We start from the raw sequence: 25,859 nt of genomic DNA, 5'->3' as shown, positions 1-25,859 counted from the left end.
TAAAACAAAAAAATATTTTATACAAAAGTTGTTTGATTCATGACTTTCTATTACGTAAAATTATTTTCACTTATACAGAGTGTTCCATTTAAGCGTAACGGAGAGTACATAAATTGATTTAAATGGAACACCCTGTATATTTTATCATATTATGAATGCAACTAAATTTGTTTATACAACCGTATATGTTACTATTTCACAGCGTCCATAGTTCCTGAGATATTCAATTGTTCTCCCAAAATGTGCCCATTACAGGATCTTTTTAAAGACGATGTAAAAATGACATTTTGCCTTGAAACTACGTCAGACAATAGTCAAAGCCAGTAGGTAGATGATAGTATTCAAAGATATGAGATACAATATAGAGGATGTTTAAAAAGCTCAGTTACTTTTAATGTTTTTCAAGTGGCTTTTTCTTATGTGTTTTAAATGAAACACCCTGTATGTTGTGTGCTAGTTGAATTGCTCATCAAGTTCCCTTTAATTAATGATAAGTATGTCATATGTCTAACTTTAATAGCTTTGCTGATATTTAGAATTAAAAAAAGTGTAATTAAATGTAATTATTGTACTTAAAAAACTGACAGAATGTAAATATATTCTGTCCTTTTTTTGTAACTTTTTTGTTTTTTCTTTTTTCTTTGTCTGTCATTTGTAAATCATTAATATTATATTAAAATAGAATTAAAAAAAACTTACTAAACGTTGCTCAACAAGTAGGTATTAATTTAATTAATATTTAGAAGTTGTTCAAAATGTCGCCCCTTTTCTCTTCTACAAACATTAATTTGCTGTATAAAAGATCTTGGGGTATCTCTTAACAGGTGCATCTTATTTTCTCTAAAGTCGTAAATTATATGGCAGAAAAATACATATTTAATTACTTACATCTTTTTAAATCTCATAAAGTACCAAGTCGCATTAAAATCTGGTATATCGGAGCAAAATTATTTTACATTATAAAATATTAATCAAATAATAAAAGGAAGAACAAAAAAACTGATAAAAATGGACAGTGTTCAAAGTTTTTATAATTTATGATTAGTCGGCCGTTCCGTATTTTATTCGTTATTGTTATTCAGTTGTTCTCACCAGTTGTTGTTGACATCTTAAAGTGTAATAAAATTGTTCAGTGCAGTTTTCGTTAAAAAAGTAGTTTCAATTGTGTTAATAGATACTTCTACTTTTTCTACAAGAACAGTAAGATTTTTCCTTTTTTTGACAGTTTTTTTTAACACCCGCGTTTTTAAGTAACTTTCTATAAGCGTCTCAGATTTTTCCCGCGCCGGTCTCGATTATTTCTTAACAGACAGAATATAATATTAAGTACAATAACGCATATTTTATTACACATTATTCTTTAAATTCTAAATATCAGGAAAACTACTAAAGTTAGATATATGACATACTTATCATTAATTAAAGGTAACTTGATGGGTAATTCAACCAGCACACAATATACAGAGTGTTCCATTTAAAAAACTTATGAAAAAGCCATTCGAAAAACATCAAAAGTAACTAAGCATTATGAACACGCTGTATAGCGTATCTAATATCTTTGGTTACTATCATTTATCTACTAGCTTTGACTACTATTTGACATAGTTCCAAGGCAAAACTGGAAAAAATGTCGGTTTTACATATACAGGGTGTTCCATTTAAAAAACTTATGAAAAAGCCATTCGAAAAACATCAAAAGTAACTAAGCTTTATGAACACGCTGTATAGCGTATCTAATATCTTTGGTTACTATCATTTATCTACTAGCTTTGACTACTATTTGACATAGTTCCAAGGCAAAACTGGAAAAAATGTCGGTTTTACATATACAGGGTGTTCCATTTAAAAAACTTATGAAAAAGCCATTTGAAAAACATCAAAAGTAACTAAGCTTTATGAACACGCTGTATAGCGTATCTAATATCTTTGATTATTATTATTTATCTACTAGCTTTGACTACTATTTGACATAGTTTCAAGGCAAAACTGGAAAAAATGTCGGTTTTACATCGTTTTTAAAAAGATCTTGCAATGGACACATTTTGGAAAAACAATTAAATATCTCAGGAACTATGAACGCTATGAGTTAGTAACATATACGGTTATAAACAAATTTAAAGCTATTCATAATATGATAAAATGTATAGGGTGTTCCATTTAAAAAAATCTAGATGCTCTCCGTTACGCTTAAATGTAACACCCTGTATAAGCGAAAATAATTTTATGTAATAAAAAGTGGTGAGTCACACAACTTTTGTATAAAACATTTTTTCTTTCTCAAACGGTTTAGCAACTATCGTCCGCCAGGATGCTAATGACTCACCCTGTATAGCGCCAAATTGTTGTATATTTTTATTGAACTAACACTAGATCTAGAACTAGAAACATTCGGGTTTAGCCGAACGTCTCTTAAGACGGCTAAATCCGAATATTTCTAGTTCTAGATCTAGTGTTAGTTCTAATGACAGTGCTAAGAGGAGCTAGTTAGCAGTTAGCGCTAGGTTTTAGTATATTGCTATTGAACCAAAACTGGAACTGACACTACACCTAAAACTAGAAACATTCTTCGTAAATTACGGTACTGTAACTACAAAAAATTTATATAAAATTTACTTTATTTTCTAATATGTAACATTCTAACATATTAAACTAATTTAAGTAGTAATTAAAGTAATTTTTATAATGCATCTTAAAAAACAGGATTTTTAATTTGACACTTCAGAAAATGATTGAATACAAACCTTTACAAACAAATATTGCTATGTTTATTTGAATTAAAAAAATAGTACCGCGGTTTGCCGCCATTTTGGCTCGAAAGTCAAGCGGGAAATTTAAAACTACGTCGTTCTGTTGATAAAATTACGGTAAATTTCCTTTCTTCTTTTTTCTCGTGATACTCCGAAGAGTTAAAAGTCCATCTTACTGCTATTTTTGCAACTCCAAAGGCAACAAGACGTCATTATTTTTGGAAATAAGTGGTAACATGCACTGACAAGCTGTTAAACCGCCATCTATCAATAATTTATTAAGTCATTTAATAATAATATTAAATATTAATAAAAAATGTGAAATAACTACGGTACTATAAGTAAAAATTAAAAAAACATATTTCTCCAATCCAAAACAATGTAATCCATTAAATATTCACGTATTAACAGTTGGTGTAATAAACATAATTATTTGTTTTTAAATACCAGAAAAATAATGCCCCGTAATTTACAGGAAACTGTAAATTTAATTTCTTCGATGACACTAGATTTCGGCGGCGTTTAAAAATTTTATAAAAAAAGTTTATTTTTAGATTTATTCTAAAACAATAAGATCTGTCGAACCCTGTATTTTTGTAATCAAAAAAAATAACGAATTTAATAAGCGAATAATCAGTGGTTAAAAAAACGAAAATTATCATAATATCTCAAAATCTAAAACCGAATCAGTTATAATACTCCACCTATAATAATAACCAAGATAATTGTACTTGCTGGTTTTACGATATTTTCAATTTTGGCCTCTAGGGGAAAAACAAAAGACGATAGCGCTTTTTTTATTTAAAAAAAGATCGGGACATGTAAGCTACTTTTTTCTAACTCTTATAGTTTCCGAGATAGCCTATTCGTACATCGAATTTGAACCCGCTGTACATATTTCACATGACTACAAAATACGAGATAAATATTTTCCTTTGTCCAGTGCTGACGTCACGAACGGGCCTTCGAGCTCTCCTCTTATATTCTACGATTCTACCGTCCTGGGTATAAATAAAAAGCCACGTAAACTGAACGCAACGGTGTTTAATCCGAATTTGTGTGGATTAAAATTGTTCATATAACGAACTTTTGGCTATAACGGACACTCCCATCCCCGTATTAAACCGTTATATCGAAATTTCACAGTATTATTTACATTCAAAGTAGTCCCAAAAGAACACCGATGATCGTCGGAAATAATTAATATTGTATCGTTTTCTCTAGGTTTAGTGCACTTCCGGCTTTAAACGAGACTGTTTCTCGTTAGTTATTGAAAACATCGGCGCTTTACGTCCCCTCAGGTTTGAATTTTGAAAACACAATTGCGGTTTAATGAGATATTAAAGCGTCTCTCTTGAATGGGTTTCTTTCAACCTCTCTAAATATTAAATAGGGTTACATATTGGTTTCATAATTGAAAAAAACAAAAAATAACACAAAAATGTGACTTGATATTTGTGAAGATATATTTTGTTCCCTTTACGTTTTATGTATCGACGTATTTACCGTTCAGTCGGCCTCATCCTCCCTGAGGCATTATATAGGTTTGGTTCTTCGGGCGTACAGCGTCTATATTCAATTTCCTGGCGACGCTTTCTTCTGGCAACGATACAGGATATCGCGGATTACGCGATGCCTTATTGAAAGCTATCGCATTTCGCTTCCGGATTCGTGATATATATCGCACACAACGATGCGCTTTAGTTTCCTATAAAATCCAACCTTCAAAATATAAAATCATGACGCGTATTGTATATTTTGTGCTGTCATAAATAACTTTATAATAAACTAATTATTCGAAATCGATACTTATATTATCATTATAAATTTTGGTACATTTTTTTTTCATCCAAACATGGAATTTCATTTAGGAACATCCTCCGCCAACACATAACCCATCATTTGGTTTCGTTAATGCATTAACATCCTCGCGTTAACTTTTTTCCGTTTAAATTAGGAATTATTATGTTTTTGGACTCTTCTTTAAACTATATTTTTAAACATGTTTGTATTAACTTTATTTATTTGTTCTTAGGTGGGAAGTTTAAGAGGATTTTATTTATTCGAACACTCTCGTGTTCATAAAAGATCGGCGGATTTAAACGATTTTTATTATCAATCGTTAGATGACGAACCAAGGGTGAGTAATTATATTAAATCTTATTTTTAAACTAAACCCGAGGAGGAGTTGAAATGTTAACATAACTTACAAATTTAAGTATCGTTTGAAGTCTGAACCGTGAAGATATCGCTATCAGCATTAATACTAATTAATTTAAGTTCAATAATAAGTTTATTATGTTTGGATTTCAATTAAAATGTTGTACTTGGTTAGAATTATTCGTATGTTGTTAACAAAAACCTATAACTTCAAAGCGCTTCAAATTCAACCAATCAAGAACAAGGTCACGTACTTTAACATCTTAATTTAAAAGTGAGGTTATAGTTTATTTAACCTAAAATAAAAATATTTACATTTGTGGTTTCCTACAAATTATTTTTAACTTTTAAAGTAAAAAGACCTCGTTGAAACATCAAAGGGCAACTGGGTAATACGCGATTTGTTACGCGGGGATGATTTCTTTAATAAAACGGAACCACATATACACGCTACAACGAACGAGAACCCCTTCGTTACACCAACTACATCTGTATGGAACCGCATTTTACTCCCGGATTTCATTAAAAAAAGTAAAATGAAAAAATAGGAAAAGAATTAACAAAAAAAAATGGATTGGAGTTATTACTTTATAGTCGTTAAAACCGATGTTGTAAAGATAGAAATATCGGAATGTTGTAGTGATGGAATACTGATTTTGCGAAAACCCGGTTATCCGGTATAAAAAGTCATAGAAGACACTCCCAGTAATAATATCCCTATATACGGGTGTCCCACCTAAGTTGCCTCGGTCCATAGCCGAATTATGATTGAGTTTTTCAAAAAATGTTTCAAATAAAAGTTGAATCGAATCATATTGTACATATTTTAAAATTAGTTTCAGTAATGGCGGACTTCTGCTTCTATCGGAAATGGATATCAACTTTGTTATTTTAAATGGAACACATTTTAAAAAAAATTAAGTTTATCCATGATTAAAAAGTTCAAAAATTACAGATCCCTACTTAACAACTCCGTAATATAAATGCATAATTTTCTATTAGCACACATGTTTTATTGTTAATCCAAAACAGAAAACCAAATCTTTCTAGCTTTCACAGTTTCGGCAATATTACCAAATTTATAAGACGCTTCAAATGTCATTTTGCAGCAAGACATTTAGCGCAAAAAAAATTTTTCCAATCCAAAACAATGTAATCCATTAAATAATCACGTATTAACAGTTGGTGTAATAAACATAATTATTTGTTTTTAAACATAGAAAATATTTATATTATACTTATTCCCCACTATTTTACCAATCAAATTGAATGCAGCGCCTCTATGTGGATTGTGTTACAAGTAATTTTAAAAAACCGCGAAATTTAAATGTATATATGATCGTATTCGTATATACTATGAGACTATTTTGAAACTGGCAAAGGGCATTTTCGAAATAAATTTAAAAATGATGATCAATTATTTTCAAATTTAAAAGTAAAAATTCATCATCATTTCTATTTATTTAGAAAATAAACTTAACACATTTTCAAAATAATCACCGCAGTTATTAATTGTAATCCACGTGTTGACTTTTTAACATGATTGATAAATAAAACACAATGGTACATTACACAAATTTATTTTTTTCTTTTTAAAAAATAGCGATTTGCTTCCACAATTACAATATTCTTAGAGCCTACTTTGGTAATTTTACCTTTTAAAATATGGTTTACTCGTTTACAAAAATTAAACAAAATTAATTTAATAAAGATATTTAAGATAAAATTAATAATATCTTCTCGGTGACAAATAAATGTAAAGTTTACATTATGTATAATTAAATGTTTAATATATTTTAAAACAGACATGTTAAACAAGCGGCCCCAACTTAACAAAAATTATGTGGCCCGCAATATCATATGAGTTTAACATGCCTGATTTACTTACTTATCTTGGGTCTTTTATTCTGAGGTTTAACCTCCTGGATTTTGTTTTCAAGTGACATGGGTTCAGCTGTACATATTTCTACAACAATATAAAGAGGTATAAGCAAATGGTTTAACACATACATGTAATGAAATATGAATTACCTGAAATATTTTTGGTACCTGTTGACATAGGTAATGAAATTAGCTGTGAAAAGCTGCTAGTTGATGGTGCTACAAATTAAGCAAAATAAAATATTAAAAGTATTTAATGAAAGACACCTAATGTAATATACTATTGTGTATCAAGGCGAAAATTGTAATTGTATTATTTCTTAATACGTATTGCTTACCATGACAAAAAATATCATCTAATGGTTTTGGTAATCTTAACGATGGTATTGAATCTCTCGATATAAATTAATTTGCAGTAAAATCGCTATCCTGGAAATGTACATGACATACCCTGCGGTTACGAAATACTTTATCTGGATCCAATTCAAGTAGAGACTCATTGCCACAAACATTAATCCATTTCTTAAATCGTTCTGGTTGTTTATGAGGGTTTGGAAATCGATGTCTAGTAGACCTGACATCTAAGCATTCCTTAATAGAACAGGGAACATAACCTGGCATTGTTCTAGAAATAAAACTGAAAAAACAACAAAACCCTTTATTATTACTTTATTAATTAAATTACTATATATTACCTTTCCACTGTAAAATATAGAATAAAAATGTCAATTAATCACTAAACTATACAATACGGAACGGAACACTTAACTAAACGATACACTAAACTAAACGAAACGAGCACTAAAAACTATACAATACACTACACGCACTAAACTAAAGTCCAATAAAATATATAAAATAACGCAAAAATCGGTGGTAAAAATCGGTGACAAGGTTTGGTTGGTAACAGTTGGTAACCACAGAGTATCTCTGTGGTTACCAACCACTTTGACTCTGTGTTGGTAACGTAGTTTGCAAGTTGCGTATGTAGCGCCATCTAGTCGATTGTGTTACCGACTAAAATTCCGTCTTTATTTTATACCTATAAGATATCACACCGTGTTTTTAAATACCGGAAAAATAATACCCTGTAAAAAATAAGCTTTTTTTTAGTGTCGTCAAAGAAATTAAATTTACAGTTTCCTGTAAATTACGGTACTATAACTACAAAAAATGTATATAAAATTTACTTTATTTTCTAATATGAAACATTCTAACATGTTAAACGTTTTGTAATTTTCATAATGTATCTTAAAAAACAGGATTTTTAATTTGACACTTCAGAAAATTTTTGAATACAAACAAATGTTGCTATGTTCATTTGAATTAAAAAAATAGTACCGCGGTTTGCCGCCATTTTGGCTCGAAAGTCAAGCGGGAAATTTAAAACTACGTCGTTCTGTTGATAAAATTACGGTAAATTTCCTTTTTTCTCGTGGCACTCCGAAGAGTTAAAAGCCATCTTATTGCTATTTTTGCAACTCCAAAGGCAACAAGACGGCATTATTTTTGGAAATAAGTGACATGCACTGACAAGCTGTCAAACCGCCATCTATCAATAATTTATTAAGTCATTTAATAATAATATTAAATATTAATAAAAAATGTGAAATAATGCAATCTATTCCAACTTTGTGTAAAACAAATATAAATTAAACAGTTCAACAAATGTATTTGTTTCAAATATCAGAAATATATTTTTTTAATTTTTAGTTAAAATTTACAGGAAACTGTAAATTTAATTTATTTGACGACACCTTTGATTATATATAATATGGATTGAGCTAACTGAATATATCTACTAACAAAAATGTGGCTCAAGGTGAATAGACGCAGATGGAAAGCGATAATGTGAAAGTGTAACAAAGATAGACATAAAACGGTACTAAACAGACGGGCGCATGCGCACAAAAGTGTCAAACCTCTTCCATTTGACGTTTATCGTTTTGTTGTGTCACAGCCAGTCACACCGTTATGTTTAAAAATGTATTGTTTCGTGTGCAAAGATCGCGATAATACAGTTTCACATCACCTGTAAGTATTATAAATGTTACTTCTAATTGATACTTTTTTAACTTATAAATTAACGCACGCCCATTATATGTCAGTACGCTTCTATGTCTATCTCGGTTCGATCACCTTGCGCAAGCTATCTCTCTCGTTGGCTCAATCCATATTATATATAATCAAAGGACGACACTAAAAAAAAGTTTATTTTTAGCTTTATTCTAAAACAATAAGAAATAGACCTGTCAAATCCTATATTTTTGTAATCAGAAAAAAATAACGAATTTAATAAGCGAATAATCAGTGGTTGTTTCCATTTAAAAACACGAAAATTGTTATAATATCTCAAAATTTAAAACCGAAAAATTTCTTTTGACTACGTCATCAAATTCTTTGTAAAAAAGTGTCCATATAATGTTTTAGTTATAATACTCCATCTATTTGGACATCGAATTTAAACCATCCTGTACAATATGATTCGATTCAACTTTTATCTGAAACATTTTTTGAACATCTCAATCATAATTCGGCTATGGATCGAGGCAACTTAGGTGGGACACCTGTATAGTAAGCTGTAGCTTGAGCTATATATCTTAGGAATGGAGTGCTTGTCATTAGTCCACTCCACCTGAGTCAACATGCTTACCATAAAACAAAACAAACAATTACTGCTCTCCATGCTTTGACAAGCACTTCAGAGGAGACAGTTGTAACCAAAGAGATAGCCCTATGTACTTTCATAGACATAGAGGGTGCTTTTAATAACACCTCCTACAAATCCATAGAGGATGCTCTAAACGTAAAAGATATACATCCGTCGACGATCAATTGGCGTATACCCATGTTGAAAAGTCGGCAGATCACAGCCAGTCCGGGAGGATTCACGTTTCGCCTTCTCTGTGGTTATGTTGTCTATTTTGTCCCAGTGTTCTTTTACCATAGAATTGGAAAGTGAGAGATGGAGTTGTAGTAACCTCTCATTTATTTGCTGTAGATCTTTAAAGGTTCTGTGAATTCTTTCTCGTATCAGCACCTGTTCTTTTCTCTGATTCTTGATTTGTTTGTTGATATCTTCCCCGTAAAGTTTGATGATATAACTACTAATATGTTGCAAAAAAATGATAAAGTTCTATTGTTAATTTTTGAGTCTTAAAATGATATTTCTGTAAATTAAGGGACGCATTAACATGCAATGAACGTCGTTTTAGAACTTTTACTAAACCACGAACGGAAGTTGTGCAGCCGACGCCGAACCTAATAAAATTTAACTACGCTAAAACCGCTAATTCGTAGAAATTGCGAAACGCGCCGCGCGGTAAGGGTTGAAGGGAATAAAGGAAGCGGACAATTGCGTGCTGGTGTACAACTCGAGGGCGCGCTCGTTAAGATAAAACTTCGTTAGCGACGAAAAGAGGCTATCGCTTCCTGTTGGTTCGCGTGCGAAACCCAACAATTTTTACCTTTTCAAACCAACAATTCCACTCTAAACACCCCCACATTTTTTCCCACTTTATTTCACCCTACATTCTTTTTCACCCCAAGAAATCTATATTTACATCACAAAATCGATCCAAAAAATTACGTTTTAATTTAATATTTATTAAGATAATTGATCTAAATAACAGTAATTTATTTTCATTTGTACTCTTAAACTTAACGATGAAAAATCTAACAAACCGCCGTAATTTATTTTCTTACTGTTGGTATCTGTTTTCATCTTGAGATTTTTTACTTGAGAACTAACGATAAGAAGGGGGTTCTTGGGCATCAACGGTTCCCGGCAAACTTAAATTTACACTTTTGACATCTCGTGGAAGTTAAAGTTTAGAATTTCATGTCAACCTACTTTAACATCATGTAAGCAAACTTTTGGAAACTTATCCGCGACAGATTTATAATGCGTTATATAACACCTGAAAGTAGAAAAAATTATTAAACTTGCCTTTTCTACTCTAAAAAGTTCGTTAATAAACACCAAAAGAATTTGAACTAGAAAATAACCAAAAAAGTGATGATTCGTCGTCGATATCCTCATCTGCATTAGGAATATATTCATCCGAACTATCCTCAAAATCACAATCGTCTTCCAGGAAAGGAGATGTACTTTCTTCATGGTCAAGGTTTATTATTTCTGCACTTAGTACTGATGGCACAGTAATTTCTACGGTATCTAAATGTCCTTCAATTTCACCTAATAATTCACCCTGATTTTCATATTAACCAAACGATGTGGTACTTTCATCCAAATGCGCAGAGTTTTATATATCGCTTTCTGTTTACCTGATTTTCAGCAAATAGTGAAATGCTATTACTTGCAGAATAATTTTTATTCCTAATGCAACCTTTCTAATCTGATAATTTATTTTAAATACCGTTTTTCTCTCCAGAAACTCAAAACAAACGTTTTACATAATGACGTATTAATTCTGTATTTATGTACAATTTTCGTTTTTTTAAATGGAAACAACTACTGGTTATTCGCTTATTAAATTCGTTATTTTTTTCTAATTATAAAAATATAGGGTTTGATAGGTCTATTTCTTATTGTTTTAGAATAAAACTAAAAATAAACTTTTTTTTAGTGTCGTCAAAGAAATTAAATTTACAGTTTCCTGTAAATTATAACTAAAAATTAAAAAAAACAAATACATTTGTTGAACTATTTAATTTATATTTGTTTTACAGAAAAATTAGAAATAGATTGCATTATTTCACATTTTTTATTAATACTTAATAGAAGTATTATTATTTATTATTAAATGACTTAATAAATTATTGATAGATGGCGCTCATATATTTTTTTTTAATTCAAATAAACATAGCAACATTTGTTTGTATTAAAAATCCTGTTTTTTTTTATGGATTACGAAAAGTTTAACATGTTAGATGTTCCATATTAGAAAATAAAGTAAATTTTATATACATTTTTAGTAGAATAACTTTTAAATTATAGTACCGTAACTTACAGGAAACTGTAAATTTAATTTCTTTGATGACACTAAAAAAAAGTTTATTTTTAGCTTTATTGTAAAACAATAAGAAATAGACCTATCTAACCCCATATTTTTGTAATCAGAAAAAAATAACGAATTTAGTGAATAATCAGTGGTTGTTTCCATTTAAAAAAACGAAAATTGTCATAATATCTCAAAATCTAAAACCGAAACATTTTTTTTGACTACGTCATCAAATTCTCTGTAAAAAAGTGTCCATACAATGGCTTAGTTATAATTAATACTCCTCCTATAATAATAACCAAGATAATTGCACTTGCTGGTTTTACGATATTTGAGGTTTTTGCAGTATCTCGAAAAACTTGATCATGACATGTAAGCTACTTTTTTTCTAACTCTTATAGTTTCCGAGATAGCCTATTCGGACATCGAATTTGAACCATCCTGTACATATTTAAAAATCTTACATTTAAAATTGCCAAAGTCAAGATTGGCCGTTATTGCATTCTCTACTTTGGCCCTTATTGCATAAAATTAATAGTAATTTTAATTTAATAATAATTACGCATATTTCCAAGCGGAATTTGAATTTGGGCGTTTTAGCACTAAAATATATTACAAATTAATGCTTTTCAAATATAGACTTTATTTTCAAGAAAAAAGACATTGGCCCAATTTGCACCAAGCCACAGAATTGTTTACGTGGATCCACAGACGACATGGTTGCTGAAAGCGACTAAACGAATAATTTTTTTGATAATATCTTAAGAAAAATTGCTTTACTTTAAGGTGCACTGGGTACAACAACAGCACGAAAAGAAACGTCGAAAACGCGATTATTCCCACCTGGATAACCCCCCGCCGTTTCTACAATACTTTGGAGCATTAACTGGCGCCGGAAAACGCGGACACGCAAGTTACAGAGCTTCGGGACTCTCTGAATTTTCGGATCCTTTATTCAAAGAACAATGGTACCTGGTAAGAGATAAAAAAGTCTTTTATTTTTTTTTGTGGTTAAATCTTTATTGTTATTATCGTTTTTTTTTTACTTAACATTTACTCGTAATTATTTAGAATGGTGGTGCTAAAGATGGATTAGATATGAACGTTGAACCGGCTTGGAAAAAAGGTTACACAGGAAAAGGCATTGTAGTATCAATATTAGATGACGGAATCCAAACGAACCATCCGGATCTTGTACAAAACTATGTAAGCAAAAAAAAAAATGTTTTCCTCAACACTCAACAATTGTTCGTTTAAATATTTAAAATCACCCGGAATTATTTCCTGAAGCATTTTGATTTTTGCGCGAACTCTGTTGAGGTTGAATTCTCTGCGGAGTTTCCGATATATTAAACTGTTACGTACTGGCAGAGAAGGCATTATGTCCGTTGGGGTCGTTTATTATTCAAAGCGGGAGGCTCGTATCTCTTCCGCGGCCCCGCTTTGATCCATCATCATCGGAATCAGATAAGGGGATGTTCCGGCGCTGGTAATTAATTCTAATATTGCAGGATCCGCTCGCCAGTACAGACATCAACGGGAACGACAACGATCCGATGCCCCAGGACAACGGCGACAATAAACACGGCACTAGGTGTGCAGGCGAAGTTGCCGCCGTTGCATTTAACCAATATTGTGGTATTGGTATTGCTTATAATGCTAGTATTGGAGGTAATTATTGTAATTAAATTTTTTTTAATCTCTTTAATTATTTCTTTCTTTTTTATTAGGGGTTAGAATGTTGGATGGGATTGTGAACGATGCGGTTGAAGCGAAAGCTTTAGGATTAAACCCGGAACACATAGATATCTATAGTGCTTCGTGGGGTCCGGAAGATGATGGAAAAACGGTCGATGGGCCAGGTCCTCTTGCTAGAAGGGCTTTTATCTATGGAGTGACCAGCGGGCGAAAAGGAAAAGGATCTATATTTGTTTGGGCTTCGGGAAATGGAGGCAGACACACGGATTCGTGCAACTGTGATGGATACACTAATAGTATTTTCACCCTTAGTATATCGAGTGCCACACAAGGAGGGTAAGACCTTATCTTTTTTTTTTTAGTTTTTCTTTAACAAAGTGTTTAACTATACTCTATTTTTTAATTCGGAGGAGTAAAATGAAAAGTCACGTTTACACAGTGTAAATGTACGAATATAATATAGTATAATAACGGATCAATATGGAGGAGGCAGTGTTCGTTATAGCTCAATAAAAATAAACTAGAGTAATACTAGAACTAGAACTAACACTAGACCTAGAACTAAAAACATTCGGGTTTAGCCACACGTCTCTCAAGACGGCTAAACCTGAATGATTCTAGTTCTAGGTCTAGTGTTAGTTCTAGTTTTACACTAGCACTATCACTAGAACTAGAAAGTATCGGGTTTAGCCGTGCGTCTGAAGACAACACTAAACACACAACTTATCATGCATCATTTTAAGGCAGATACTTTAAGCTTTAATTTGAATTAGTAGATGATTCTTTTAAGATAACACGAGACAATTAATCTTCATTTAGACGAAAATTAAAATTTGACATTTAAATGATATTGTTGACATTTCGCTCACCCCCATCTAGCGTCAATTTTTTAATTTATTCTTTATTTTTTATTCTAAAAAACTTTGATTCAATAAATTATATTGTTTGAAAATAAAAGGAAAGAAAATTAATCTTTGTTTAGGAGAAAATTTCAAATTTTTACATTTAATTTTTTTTTAAATCTTAAAAAAATCCTTTTTTACACTCTCGCCATCTAGCGTTAATCACCTACGTTAAATCATATTTGACGTTTTAAAAACGTCAATTTACTTCTTGCTAATATTATCGACTTTTATTAAAAAAATAAGTTCAAATGAAGCGAAAAAAACATTAAAATACGTTTTTGGACTCCTAAAGTATGTGTTTAAAGTGAGTGTGGATTCCAGTAAGCGATTTTTTCCCTTAAATTAGGGAATGTAGTTTGATAGAAAACATAACCTAACTTTATTAGTTGAAAATTATTGGAGATTTAAAAAAAATCGATTTTATCCATTAAAGCCCACTTTTACCATCCTTCTGATAAACCATATAAGGGATAATTACCATAGTTATAGCGCTTTTAACCGCTCTCATTGGTCAAAAAGCTGAATTACACGACTTTTAATTCTGCAGAACGTTTGTCTAATTAGTTAAATGTGTTTAACGTATATATAGTGACTTTAATATTGTTTTTAATAAGTAATAATTATGAGGTTAAGGTTAATTACAATGTTAGTTTCTTAAATTTTGACTTTTATCTCTGAAGATGATTTTTTGAACCGAAGCTAGTCGGATAAAAAAAATTTAACAAATGACCAGTTAAAAATACAGACTTATCACATTTAATTGCAAACCTTAACGATAATACTGGTAAAATAGATTACGTACTTAATTTTAATCATGTTAATTTTATTGTTATATTCGTAATCTTTATAAAATAACCTTTAAAATGAGTACAAACATGACGCACTTATCTCAAAAAACAAAAAAGGTTGAAAAAAAAAGATTAAACCCGAAGTTAGCAACAATGAAGATAGCAATTTAATTATTAAATATTAATACCAACCTTAATCTTTAATTTTTGTTATTGTATTTTCGTTTTTGTGATAAATTTTAAGACATTTTATAAAAATTAAGAATTTGTCAAAATGACATTGACATTTCAAACCGGAAATTGCTTATATCTCGATTAATATTGGAATTAAACGTAGCATTTTTGGGCTCATTTTAAAGGATTTTTAATGAAGATTACAAATATATCAAAATTGAGGTTGATATTTTAATCCTGAAGTTAGTTATTATATAATAGAGAAATGGACAACTTCATGGTGTTCAATTAAAAAATAGAGTATAGTGAATAATTGTAATTGTAAATTTAGTAGGGATTTCGTCCTTCTTTAAGCCCTTTCCATTCAATCTTTTGTAGTCGGTTCGTTCATTTATCCATTTGCCGCCCTAACTTTAGAAACTTCTCTCAATGGAAACAAATACCAATTACAAAAACTAAAGATAAGACCCCTTTTTTTCGATTTGGTCCAATTCAATGAATGTTAAGTGAACTAATTGATACCATTCGCAAAGTAAATGTTTACAAAGGTTTAAATTACGTGGTTTTGTTTTTTATTATGATTATTAAGTGAAAGTTTTGTTGTAATAAAGGAAGTAACGCCCCAATTATTACCATTAATAATTTTCTAAAATGATTTATTATTTCTTTTTAGATATAAACCTTGGTATTTAGAAGAATGTTCTTCAACTTTAGCAACAACTTATAGTTCAGGAACTCCTGGTCACGATAAAAGCATTGCGACTGTTGATATGGACGCTAGATTACGTCCGGATCATATTTGTACAGTAGAACACACCGGAACTTCCGCATCGGCGCCTTTAGCAGCCGGGATATGCGCCTTGGCTTTAGAAGCAAATCCAAATTTAACATGGCGTGATATGCAATACTTAGTAGTTTTAACATCTCGCTCAGCCCCCTTAGAAAAAGAAGCCGGATGGATAACGAACGGAGTCAAAAGAAAAGTTAGTCATAAATTTGGTTATGGATTAATGGACGCAGCCGCTATGGTTAATTTAGCGGAAATGTGGATTTCAGTTCCACCTCAACACATTTGTAAATCTCAAGAATTATTAGAAGACCGCCAAATTGATTCATCATCAAAATACACTTTAACTTTACACATGGATGTTAGTGCTTGTAAAGGAACTTTAAACGAAGTTGTTTTCTTAGAACACGTTCAGTGTAAAATCTCGTTGCGATTTTTCCCAAGAGGGAATTTAAAGATAATGTTAACATCTCCTATGGGAACCACATCGACGTTATTATTTGAAAGACCGCGAGATGTTGTCTCATCGAATTTTGATGATTGGCCATTTTTGAGCGTTCATTTTTGGGGCGAAACAGCCGTGGGTAGATGGACTTTACAAATAGTGAACTCCGGTAATCGACAAGTAGATCGACCAGGAATTTTAAAAAAATGGCAATTAATCTTTTATGGGACGCAAGTAAATCCGATCCGATTAAAACAACCAAATTCAGTTCCATATAAATCGATTAAAAATTTAGATGTACCCTCGTTATCCCCGTTTTTCGTTCGCGATCAACAAACTCAACAACCCATTGTTACCGATAATTTATACAACAGTGATGTATATCGAGGATTTAATAATTTCCAGAACGTTTATAGTTTCTCCGGATCGGACCCAGAAGAAAGTATTACCTCTTTGGATGGTAAAAAAACGATTGTTAGAAATAATAATAATGTCATTGAATTTGAAGAGGATGAACGTAAAGATAATTGTCATGAACAGTGTGATGGGCAGGGTTGTTTCGGAAAAGGTGCTGAAAAATGTATTGCATGCAGAAATAATCGAATGGATAAGTAAGTTTATTATTAATTTAAAACATTCAAGCGCCATCTATTATCATAAATTCGTACTATTAATAATTAATAATATTTTATTTTATTACTTATTAATAACAAGAATCGTCATTAATCTTCACATACATTAACGATTTTTAAGATTTTAATTGTTAAAATGATATTTTAGCAATAATTAGACATTTTTAATAATGACAGCTCAAATATAAAAATCCCCTACCGCCATCTATTACTATAAATTCGTACTATTCACAATTAATAACATTTTAGTTTTTTTATTTATTACTTATTAATAACGAAAATCGTCATTAACCGCCACATAAACCTCCACTTACATTAATGATTTTTAAGATTTTAATTCTTAAAATGATATATTAGCAATAGTTGTTGACATTTTCAAATATAAAAATCTCCTATTGCCATCTATTACTATAAATTCGTAATATTAATAATTAATAACATTTTATTTTTTTTACTATTTATTTATTCATAACAAAAGTCGTCCTTAACCTTCACATACATTAACGATTTTTAAGATTTTAATTGTTAAAATGATTTAGCAATAATTAGACATTTTTAATAATGACAGCACATATAAAAATCCCCCACCGCCATCTATTACTATAAATTCGTACTATTCACAATTAATAACATTTTAGTTTCTTTATTTATTACTTATTAATAACGAAAATCGTCATTAACCTCCACTTACATTAATGATTTTTAAGATTTTAATTCTTAAAATGATATATTAGCAATAGTTGTTGACATTTTCAAATATAAAAATCTCCTATTGCCATCTATTACTATAAATTCGTAATATTAATAATTAATAACATTTTATTTTTTTTACTATTTATTTATTCATAACAAAAGTCGTCCTTAACCTTCACATACATTAACGATTTTTAAGATTTTAATTGTTAAAATGATTTAGCAATAATTAGACATTTTTAATAATGACAGCACATATAAAAATCCCCCACCGCCATCTATTACTATAAATTCGTACTATTCACAATTAATAACATTTTAGTTTCTTTATTTATTACTTATTAATAACGAAAATCGTCATTAACCTCCACTTACATTAATGATTTTTAAGATTTTAATTCTTAAAATGATATATTAGCAATAGTTATTGACATTTTCAAATATAAAAATCTCCTATCGCCATCTATTACTATAAATTCGTAATATTAATAATTAATAACATTTTATTTTTTTTACTAATTACTTATTTATAACGAAAGTCGTCCTTAACCTCCACTTACATTAACGATTTTTAAGATTTTAATTGTTAAAATGATATTTTAGCAATAATTAGAAATTTTTAATAATGACAGCTCATATAAAAATCCCCCACCGCCATCTATTACTATAAATTCGTACTATTAATAATTAATAACATTTTATTTTTTATAATTATTACTTATTAATAACGAAAGTCGTCATTAACCTCCACTTACATTAATGATTTTTAATATTTTAATTGTTAAAATGATATTTTAGCAATAATTATTGACATTTTCAATACTGAGCTCAAATATAAAAATCTCCTATCGCCATCTATTACTATAAATTCGTAATATTAATAATTAATAACATTTTATTTTTTTTACTAATTACTTATTAATAACAAAAGTCGTCCTTAACCTTCACTTACATTAACGATTTTTAAGATTTTAATTGTTAAAATGATATTTTAGCAATAATTAGACATTTTCAATAATGACAGCCCAAATATAAAAATCCTCTACCGCCATCTATTACTAGAAATTCGTACTATTCACAATTAATAACATTTTAGTTTTTTTATTTATTACTTATTAATAACGAAAATCGTCATTAACCTCCACTCACATTAATGATTTTTAAGATTTTAATTCTTAAAATGATATATTAGCAATAATTATTGACATTTTCAATACTGATAGCTCAAATATAAAAATCTCCTATCGCCATCTATTACTATAAATTCGTAATATTAATAATTAATAACATTTTATTTTTTTTACTAATTACTTATTAATAACGAAAGTCGTCCTTAACCTCCACTTACATTAACGATTTTTAAGATTTTAATTGTTAAAATGATATTTTGGCAATAATTAGACATTTTTAATAATGACAGCTCATATAAAAATCCCCCACCGCCATCTATTACTATAAATTCGTACTATTAATAATTAATAACATTTTATTTTTTATAATTATTACTTATTAATAACGAAAGTCGTCATTAACCTCCACTTACATTAATGATTTTTAAGATTTTAATTGTTAAAATGATATTTTAGCAATAATTATACACATTTTCAATACTGATAGCTCAAATATAAAAATCGCCCACCGCCATCTATTACTATAAATTCGTACTATAACTAAGTAATAACATTTTATAATTTTTTAACTTATTCACTTATTAATAACGAAAATCATCATTAAGCTCCATTTATTTTAACGATTTTTGATGTTTTAATTGTTAAAATAATAGTTTAGCAATAATTATAGACATTTTCAACACTGATAGCTCCAATATAAAAATCTCCCACCGCCATCTATTACTATAAATTCGTAGTATTAATAATTAATAACATTTTATTTTTTTTTACTTATTAATAACGAAAATCGTCATTAACCCCCACTTACATTAACGATTTTAATATTTTAATGGTTAAAATGATATTTTAGCAATAATTATAGACATTTTCAAAAATGACAGCTCAAATATAAAAATCCCGCACCGCCATCTATTACTATAAATTCGTACTATAACTAATTAATAATATTTTATAATTTTTAACTTATTCACTTATTAATAACGAAAATCATCATTAAGCTCCATTTATTTGAACGATTTTTGAGGTTTTAATTAGATTATAACCAATATTTATTCAAAAAAATGCGTTAAAAAATTTTTTTTTTAGGTTGGTATTGTTTTGGAGTTTGTTTTTGACAATGACATTTCAAGTATAAAATAATATTAATAATTTCTTTTTTTTTAGAACTTGTGTTAGTGTTTGCCCACCAAGAAGTTATTCAGATCGAGATAGAGTTTGCCAACCTTGTCATGAATCTTGTTTTACGTGCTCGGGACCAACCCAACAACATTGCCAAACATGCTCACCTGGTTATGTTCATGTTATCGATCTAAATGTTTGCTTGCAACAATGCCCAGAAGGATATTATGAAGGTAAACAATCATTTAGTTTTTTATTTACAAATACAAATATATTTTTTTAAGTAGATGTAAGGAATAAAAGATGTATTCCATGTCAACCAAATTGTAGAAGTTGCCAAGAACGCCCCGATGATTGTCTCAGTTGCGAACGCCACTTAGTATTATACCAAAATAAGTGCCTAGCATCCTGTCCACCAAAAACTTTTGAAACTGAAGATTATACGTAACTTATTAAAAAAATTATTTCAAATACTTATAATTAAATGTATCTTGTAGGTGTGCACCTTGTCATAGAACGTGTGAAACATGTACAGGATCAAATAGTTCCCAATGCGTTAATTGTGGGCATGATCGTTTCTGGTTAAAAGGAAGTTGCGAGGAAAAATGTCCTGATAAACATTATTCCGATCCAGTTCAACGAGAATGTGTTGAATGCCCCAATGGATGTATAGAATGTAATCGCACGAATTGTTTGGTGTGTTTGAAAGGGTGGGAACTTAATGGTAAAGGACGATGTGTGCCGAATGAGATTGAAAGTCAAAAATGTGATCCTGGTATAAACAAAAAATTAATTAATTAAATAATTAATAAAAAAAATTTCTAAACTTTTAGATGAATACAAAGATGGGACATTTTGTAAACCTTGTCACTCAACGTGTGAAACATGCGATGGTCCAACAGAAGATGCTTGCCTTTCCTGTGTAGACCCCCTACTTTTAGAAGGAACTCATTGCGTATCTCAATGCAACAAAGGTTTTTACCGAGACACTCCCACCAGTAAAAATTGCATCCCATGCGTTCACACCTGCTCGGAATGTTGGTCTAAAAACAATTGTACTGAATGTACAAAAGGATTGTTATTACAAAACGGGCGGTGTTTGGTAGCATGTGCCGATGGTTATTACAGCGATCGCGACGTTTGCACACGATGCCATCTTAGTTGTGAAACGTGTAGTGGCCCCGGAAGTGATCAATGCGTTACTTGTCCCGCGGGGTGGGAATTTGCAGCCGGGGCGTGCTTACCTGATTGTCCCGACGGGTTTTACAAGACTGATTATGGTTGTCAAAAGTGTCATGTAACGTGTAAAGATTGTTTTGGTATAAAAAATTCACTTTGGTTTAATTCAAGAATTATCATCTCGCTTAAAAATCGAAAATTTTTTTAATCGACAGGAAATAACTTAAGTAAGCCGTTACAAATAAGAAAAAGTGTAAAATTTATCGAAAAACCACTTTAAAGTTTCGACGTGACGTCATCGAAACCATATAAGTATTTTCGCAGCATATTTGGTTAAAACGGTTATATTTTCGGGTGAAATACGGTTAATACTTAGGTTTTCGACACACAACGACTAAAATGTCGTTGTTTACCATCTATAAACTAAAGATAACCTAACATCTATGTCTGATGCAGCCTCTTTAAGAATTTTGTGTAGAAATTCCACTTTGAGTTAGGTTAATTAACGTTTAAACCAGTGCGAATTTCTCAAATGTCGGGTTGGGCATGATTAATGGGTTGTAAATTCTGGGTGGAGTTAAACTCGATACTTTCTAGTTCTAGGTCTAGTGTTAGTTCTACTTTTATACTATCACTAGAACTAACAGAAGACCTAGAACTAGAATTATTCGCATTTAGCTGTTTTAAAAGACGTGCCGCTAGACCTGAATGTTTCTAGTTCTAGGTCTAGTGTTAATTTTGATTACATAAAAATATGCAACACAGTGATATCTAATAAAGTCCCTAGATCATCAAAATACCTCTCGAAAGTCAAGCGGGAAATTTAAAACTATGTTCTGTTGTTAAAATTACGCCAAATTTCCTTTCTTTCTTTTTTCTCGTTGTACTTTGAAGAGTCGAAAGCCCTTTTTACTGCTTTTTTTACAACTCCAAAGGCAGCAAGACGACATTTTTGTAAATAAGTTGTGATGTGCACTGGCAAGCTGTCAAACCGCCATTTTGGCTCGAATATTTCGAATACACAGGCTTCATGTGGTTTAAAATGTCAACCTCAATTTTGACATATTTATAATCTTCATTAAAAATCCTTTAAAATAAGTACAAACACGGCATATTTATCTTCAATATTAATGAAGATATGGTCAACTTCCGGTTAGGAATGTCAACGTTAAATTTGACATATTTGTAATCGTCGTGAAAAAATCTTTTTAAATCAGCCCAAACATGACACGTTTACGTTTAATTCCAATATTTCTCGAGATATAAGCAACTTCCGATTTGAAATGTCAATGTCATTTTGACATATTCTTAATTTTTACAAAATGTCTTAATATTTGTCACAAAAACAAAAATATAATAAAAAAAATCAAAAATTAAGGTTGGTATTAATATTTAAAAATTAAATTGGTATCTTCATTGTTGCTAACTTCGGGTTTAATGTTTTTTATTCAAACTTTTTTATTTTTTGAGATAAGTGCGTCATGTTTGGACTCATTTTAAAGGGTTTTTGATGAAGATGACAAATATGTAAAAATTGACGTTCACGTTTCAAACCGGAAGTGATTGTATTTCCATTAATATTAAAGTTAAATATGTCGAGTTTGGACTCATTTTAAAGGATTTTTTATGAAGTTGACAATAATGACAAAATTAAAAGTTGAAAGTTCGAACTTTTTGGTTTTTTGAGATAAATGCGTCAAGTTTGGACTCACTTTAAAGATTATTTTATGAATATTACGAATATAATAATAAAATTAAGGTTTAAAATGTCAACCTGAATTTTGACATTTGTAATCTTCATTAAAAATCCTTTAAAATGAGTACAAACACGACATATTTATCTTCAATATTAATGAAGTTATGGTCAACTTACGATTAGGAATGTCAACGTCAAATTTTGACATATTAGTACTTTGATAATCTAGGAACTTTAATATCTAATGCTAACTAACGCTACCTAGCACTGTCACTAGAACTAATATTTGAATGATTCTAGTATTAGGTCTTGTGTTAGTTCTAGTGATAGTGCAAAACTAGAACCTAGAACTAAAAAAATTCAAGGTTAATGTTTTCTATTCTCTTATTTGTTTTTTGATATAAATGCATCATGTTTGGAGTCATTTTAAAGGTGTTTTTAATAAAGAATATATCATGAAAGAACACCATGAAGTTGTTTTTTTGCAACTCCAAAGGCAAAAAGACGACAATATTTTTTGTAAATAAGTGGTGACGTGCACTGGCAAGCTGTCAAACCGTCATTTTGGCTCGAATATTTCGAATACACAGGCTTTATGTGGTTTAAAATGTCAACCTCAATTTTTACATATTTATAATCTTCATTAAAAATCCTTTAAAATAAGTACAAACACGGCATATTTATTTTCAATATTAATGAAGTTATGGTCAACTTCCGGTTAGGAATGTCAACGTCAAATTTGACATATTTGTAATCGTCGTGAAAAAAATCTTTTTAAATCAGCCCAAACATGATACGTTTAATTCCAATATTACTCGATATATAAGCAACTTCCGGTTTGAAATGTCAATGTCATTTTGATATATTCTTAATTTTTTATAAAATGGCTTAAAATTCGTCATAAAAACAAAAATATATTAAAAAAAATCTAAAATTAAGGTTGGTATTAATATTTAAAAACTAAATTTCTATCTTCATTGTTGCTAACTTCGGGTTTAATGTTTTTTATTCAAACTTTTTTATTTTTTGAGATAAGTGCGTCATGTTTGGACTCATTTTAAAGGGTTTTTGATGAAGATGACAAATATGTAAAAATTGACGTTGACGTTTCAAACCGGAAGTGATTGTATTTCCATTAATATTAAAGTTAAATATGTCGAGTTTGGACTCATTTTAAAGGATTTTTATGAAGTTGACAAATATGACAAAATTAAAAGTTGAAAGTTCGAACTTTTTGGTTTTTTGAGATAAATGCGTCAAGTTTGGACTCACTTTAAAGATTATTTTATGAATATTACGAATATAATAATAAAATTAAGGTTTAAAATGTCAACCTGAATTTTGACATATTTGTAATCTTCATTAAAAATCCTTTAAAATGAGTACAAACACGACATATTTATTTTCAATATTAATGAAGTTATGGTCAACTTCCGATTAGGAATGTCAACGTCAAATTTTGACATATTAGTACTTTGATAATCTAGGGACTTTAATATCTAATGCTAACTAACGCTACCTAGCACTGTCACTAGAACTAATATTTGAATGATTCTAGTATTAGGTCTTCTGTTAGTTCTAGTGATAGTGCAAAACTAGAACCTAGAACTAAAAAAATTCAAGGTTAATGTTTTCTATTCTCTTATTTGTTTTTTGATATAAATGCATCATAAAAGGTGTTTTTAATAAAGAATACATCATGAAAGAACACCATGAAGTTGTCCATTTGTCTATTATATGATAATTAACTTCAGGTTTAAAATGCCAACCTTAATTTTGACATATTTTTAATCGGGGGTAAATACACAAGAGCTTGGAAATAATTTTAAATAATTTTGAATGAGAGTTATTTCCAAAGGATAACAAAACTTGAGTGAATTAAAAATAAAATTATCCTGATTTAAAATTAAGCTCGAGTGTATTTTAGGAAGATTAATACATGACAATTGCACAATTTATTGACAATTTTTAACTATTTTTGACTTAATTACACTTGTCAAAAATGTGACAGGTAAACAAAAGTATATAATATTATGGTAGTCGTGTTTATATCAGTTATAAAAAAAATATCACGTGATTTATTCAGTTGAAAAATCTAGCTACCTTTTATCCACTTAAAAAATCACGTTATTGGTCGAAATTTTAAACGATCGTTACTCTGATTGGTTGTATATTATTGGAATGTATTAATCTTCATTAAAAATCCTTTAAAATGAGTACAAACACGACATATTTATTTTCAATATTAATGAAGTTATGGTCAACTTCTGGTTAGGAATGTCAACGTTAAATTTGACATATTTGTAATCGTCGTGAAAAAATCTTTTTAAATCAGTCCAAACATGATATGTTTAATTCCAATATTACTCGAGATATAAGCAACTTCCGGTTTGAAATGTCAATGTCATTTTGATATATTCTTAATTTTTATAAAATGTCAAAATTCGTCAGAAGAACAAAAATATATTAAAAAAATCAGAAATTAAGGTTGGTATTAATATTTAAAAACAATATTACTCGAAATATAAGTGCGAATTTGTTTTTTAAGATAATTTTAAAGATGTTTGGACTCATTTTAAAGGTTTTTTAATAAAGAATACATCATGAAAGAACACCATGAAGTTGTCCATTTGTCTATTATATAATAACTAACTTCAGGTTTAAAATGTCAACCTCAATTTTGACATATTTGTAATCTGCATTAAAAATCCTTTAAAACAAGTACAAACACGACATATTTATCTTCAATGTGAATGAAGTTATGGTCAACTTCCGGTTTGGAATGTCAACGTCAATTTTGACATATTTGTAATCGTCGTGAAAAATCCTTTAAAATGAGTCCAAACATGATACGTTTAATT

The 25,859-nt window shown here is 29.8% G+C and overlaps 1 protein-coding gene and 1 long non-coding RNA gene across 3 annotated transcripts in view; one reads left to right on the top strand and one right to left on the bottom strand.

The window, feature by feature from the left end:
* LOC111421751 (furin-like protease 2) overlaps window positions 1-25,859 on the top strand; it is a 62,882-nt gene that overhangs the window by 31,182 nt on the left and 5,841 nt on the right. For both annotated transcript variants that reach the window (XM_023054936.2, XM_071194733.1), the window contains exons 3-12: window positions 4,783-4,887; window positions 12,539-12,727; window positions 12,824-12,958; window positions 13,264-13,423; window positions 13,483-13,786; window positions 15,991-17,160; window positions 20,169-20,356; window positions 20,411-20,567; window positions 20,621-20,898; window positions 20,957-21,442. In XM_023054936.2, coding sequence (XP_022910704.2) covers window positions 4,783-4,887; window positions 12,539-12,727; window positions 12,824-12,958; window positions 13,264-13,423; window positions 13,483-13,786; window positions 15,991-17,160; window positions 20,169-20,356; window positions 20,411-20,567; window positions 20,621-20,898; window positions 20,957-21,442 — 3,172 coding nt within the window. The remainder of the gene's footprint in view (window positions 1-4,782; window positions 4,888-12,538; window positions 12,728-12,823; window positions 12,959-13,263; window positions 13,424-13,482; window positions 13,787-15,990; window positions 17,161-20,168; window positions 20,357-20,410; window positions 20,568-20,620; window positions 20,899-20,956; window positions 21,443-25,859) is intronic.
* Window positions 6,729-7,473, bottom strand: LOC111421752 (uncharacterized). Its single transcript, XR_011639890.1, has 3 exons — window positions 7,127-7,473; window positions 6,939-7,007; window positions 6,729-6,873 (listed from the first exon to the last, which is right to left on the bottom strand). It is a non-coding gene; the product is annotated as an uncharacterized lncRNA (long non-coding RNA).

This window comes from Onthophagus taurus, chromosome 3 (assembly GCF_036711975.1).
Source record: "Onthophagus taurus isolate NC chromosome 3, IU_Otau_3.0, whole genome shotgun sequence".
In the NCBI taxonomy this organism is placed as follows: Eukaryota; Metazoa; Arthropoda; class Insecta; order Coleoptera; family Scarabaeidae; genus Onthophagus; species Onthophagus taurus.
Note: the sequence above shows the minus strand (reverse complement) of the source record. Positions and strands in the feature narration are given on the sequence as shown.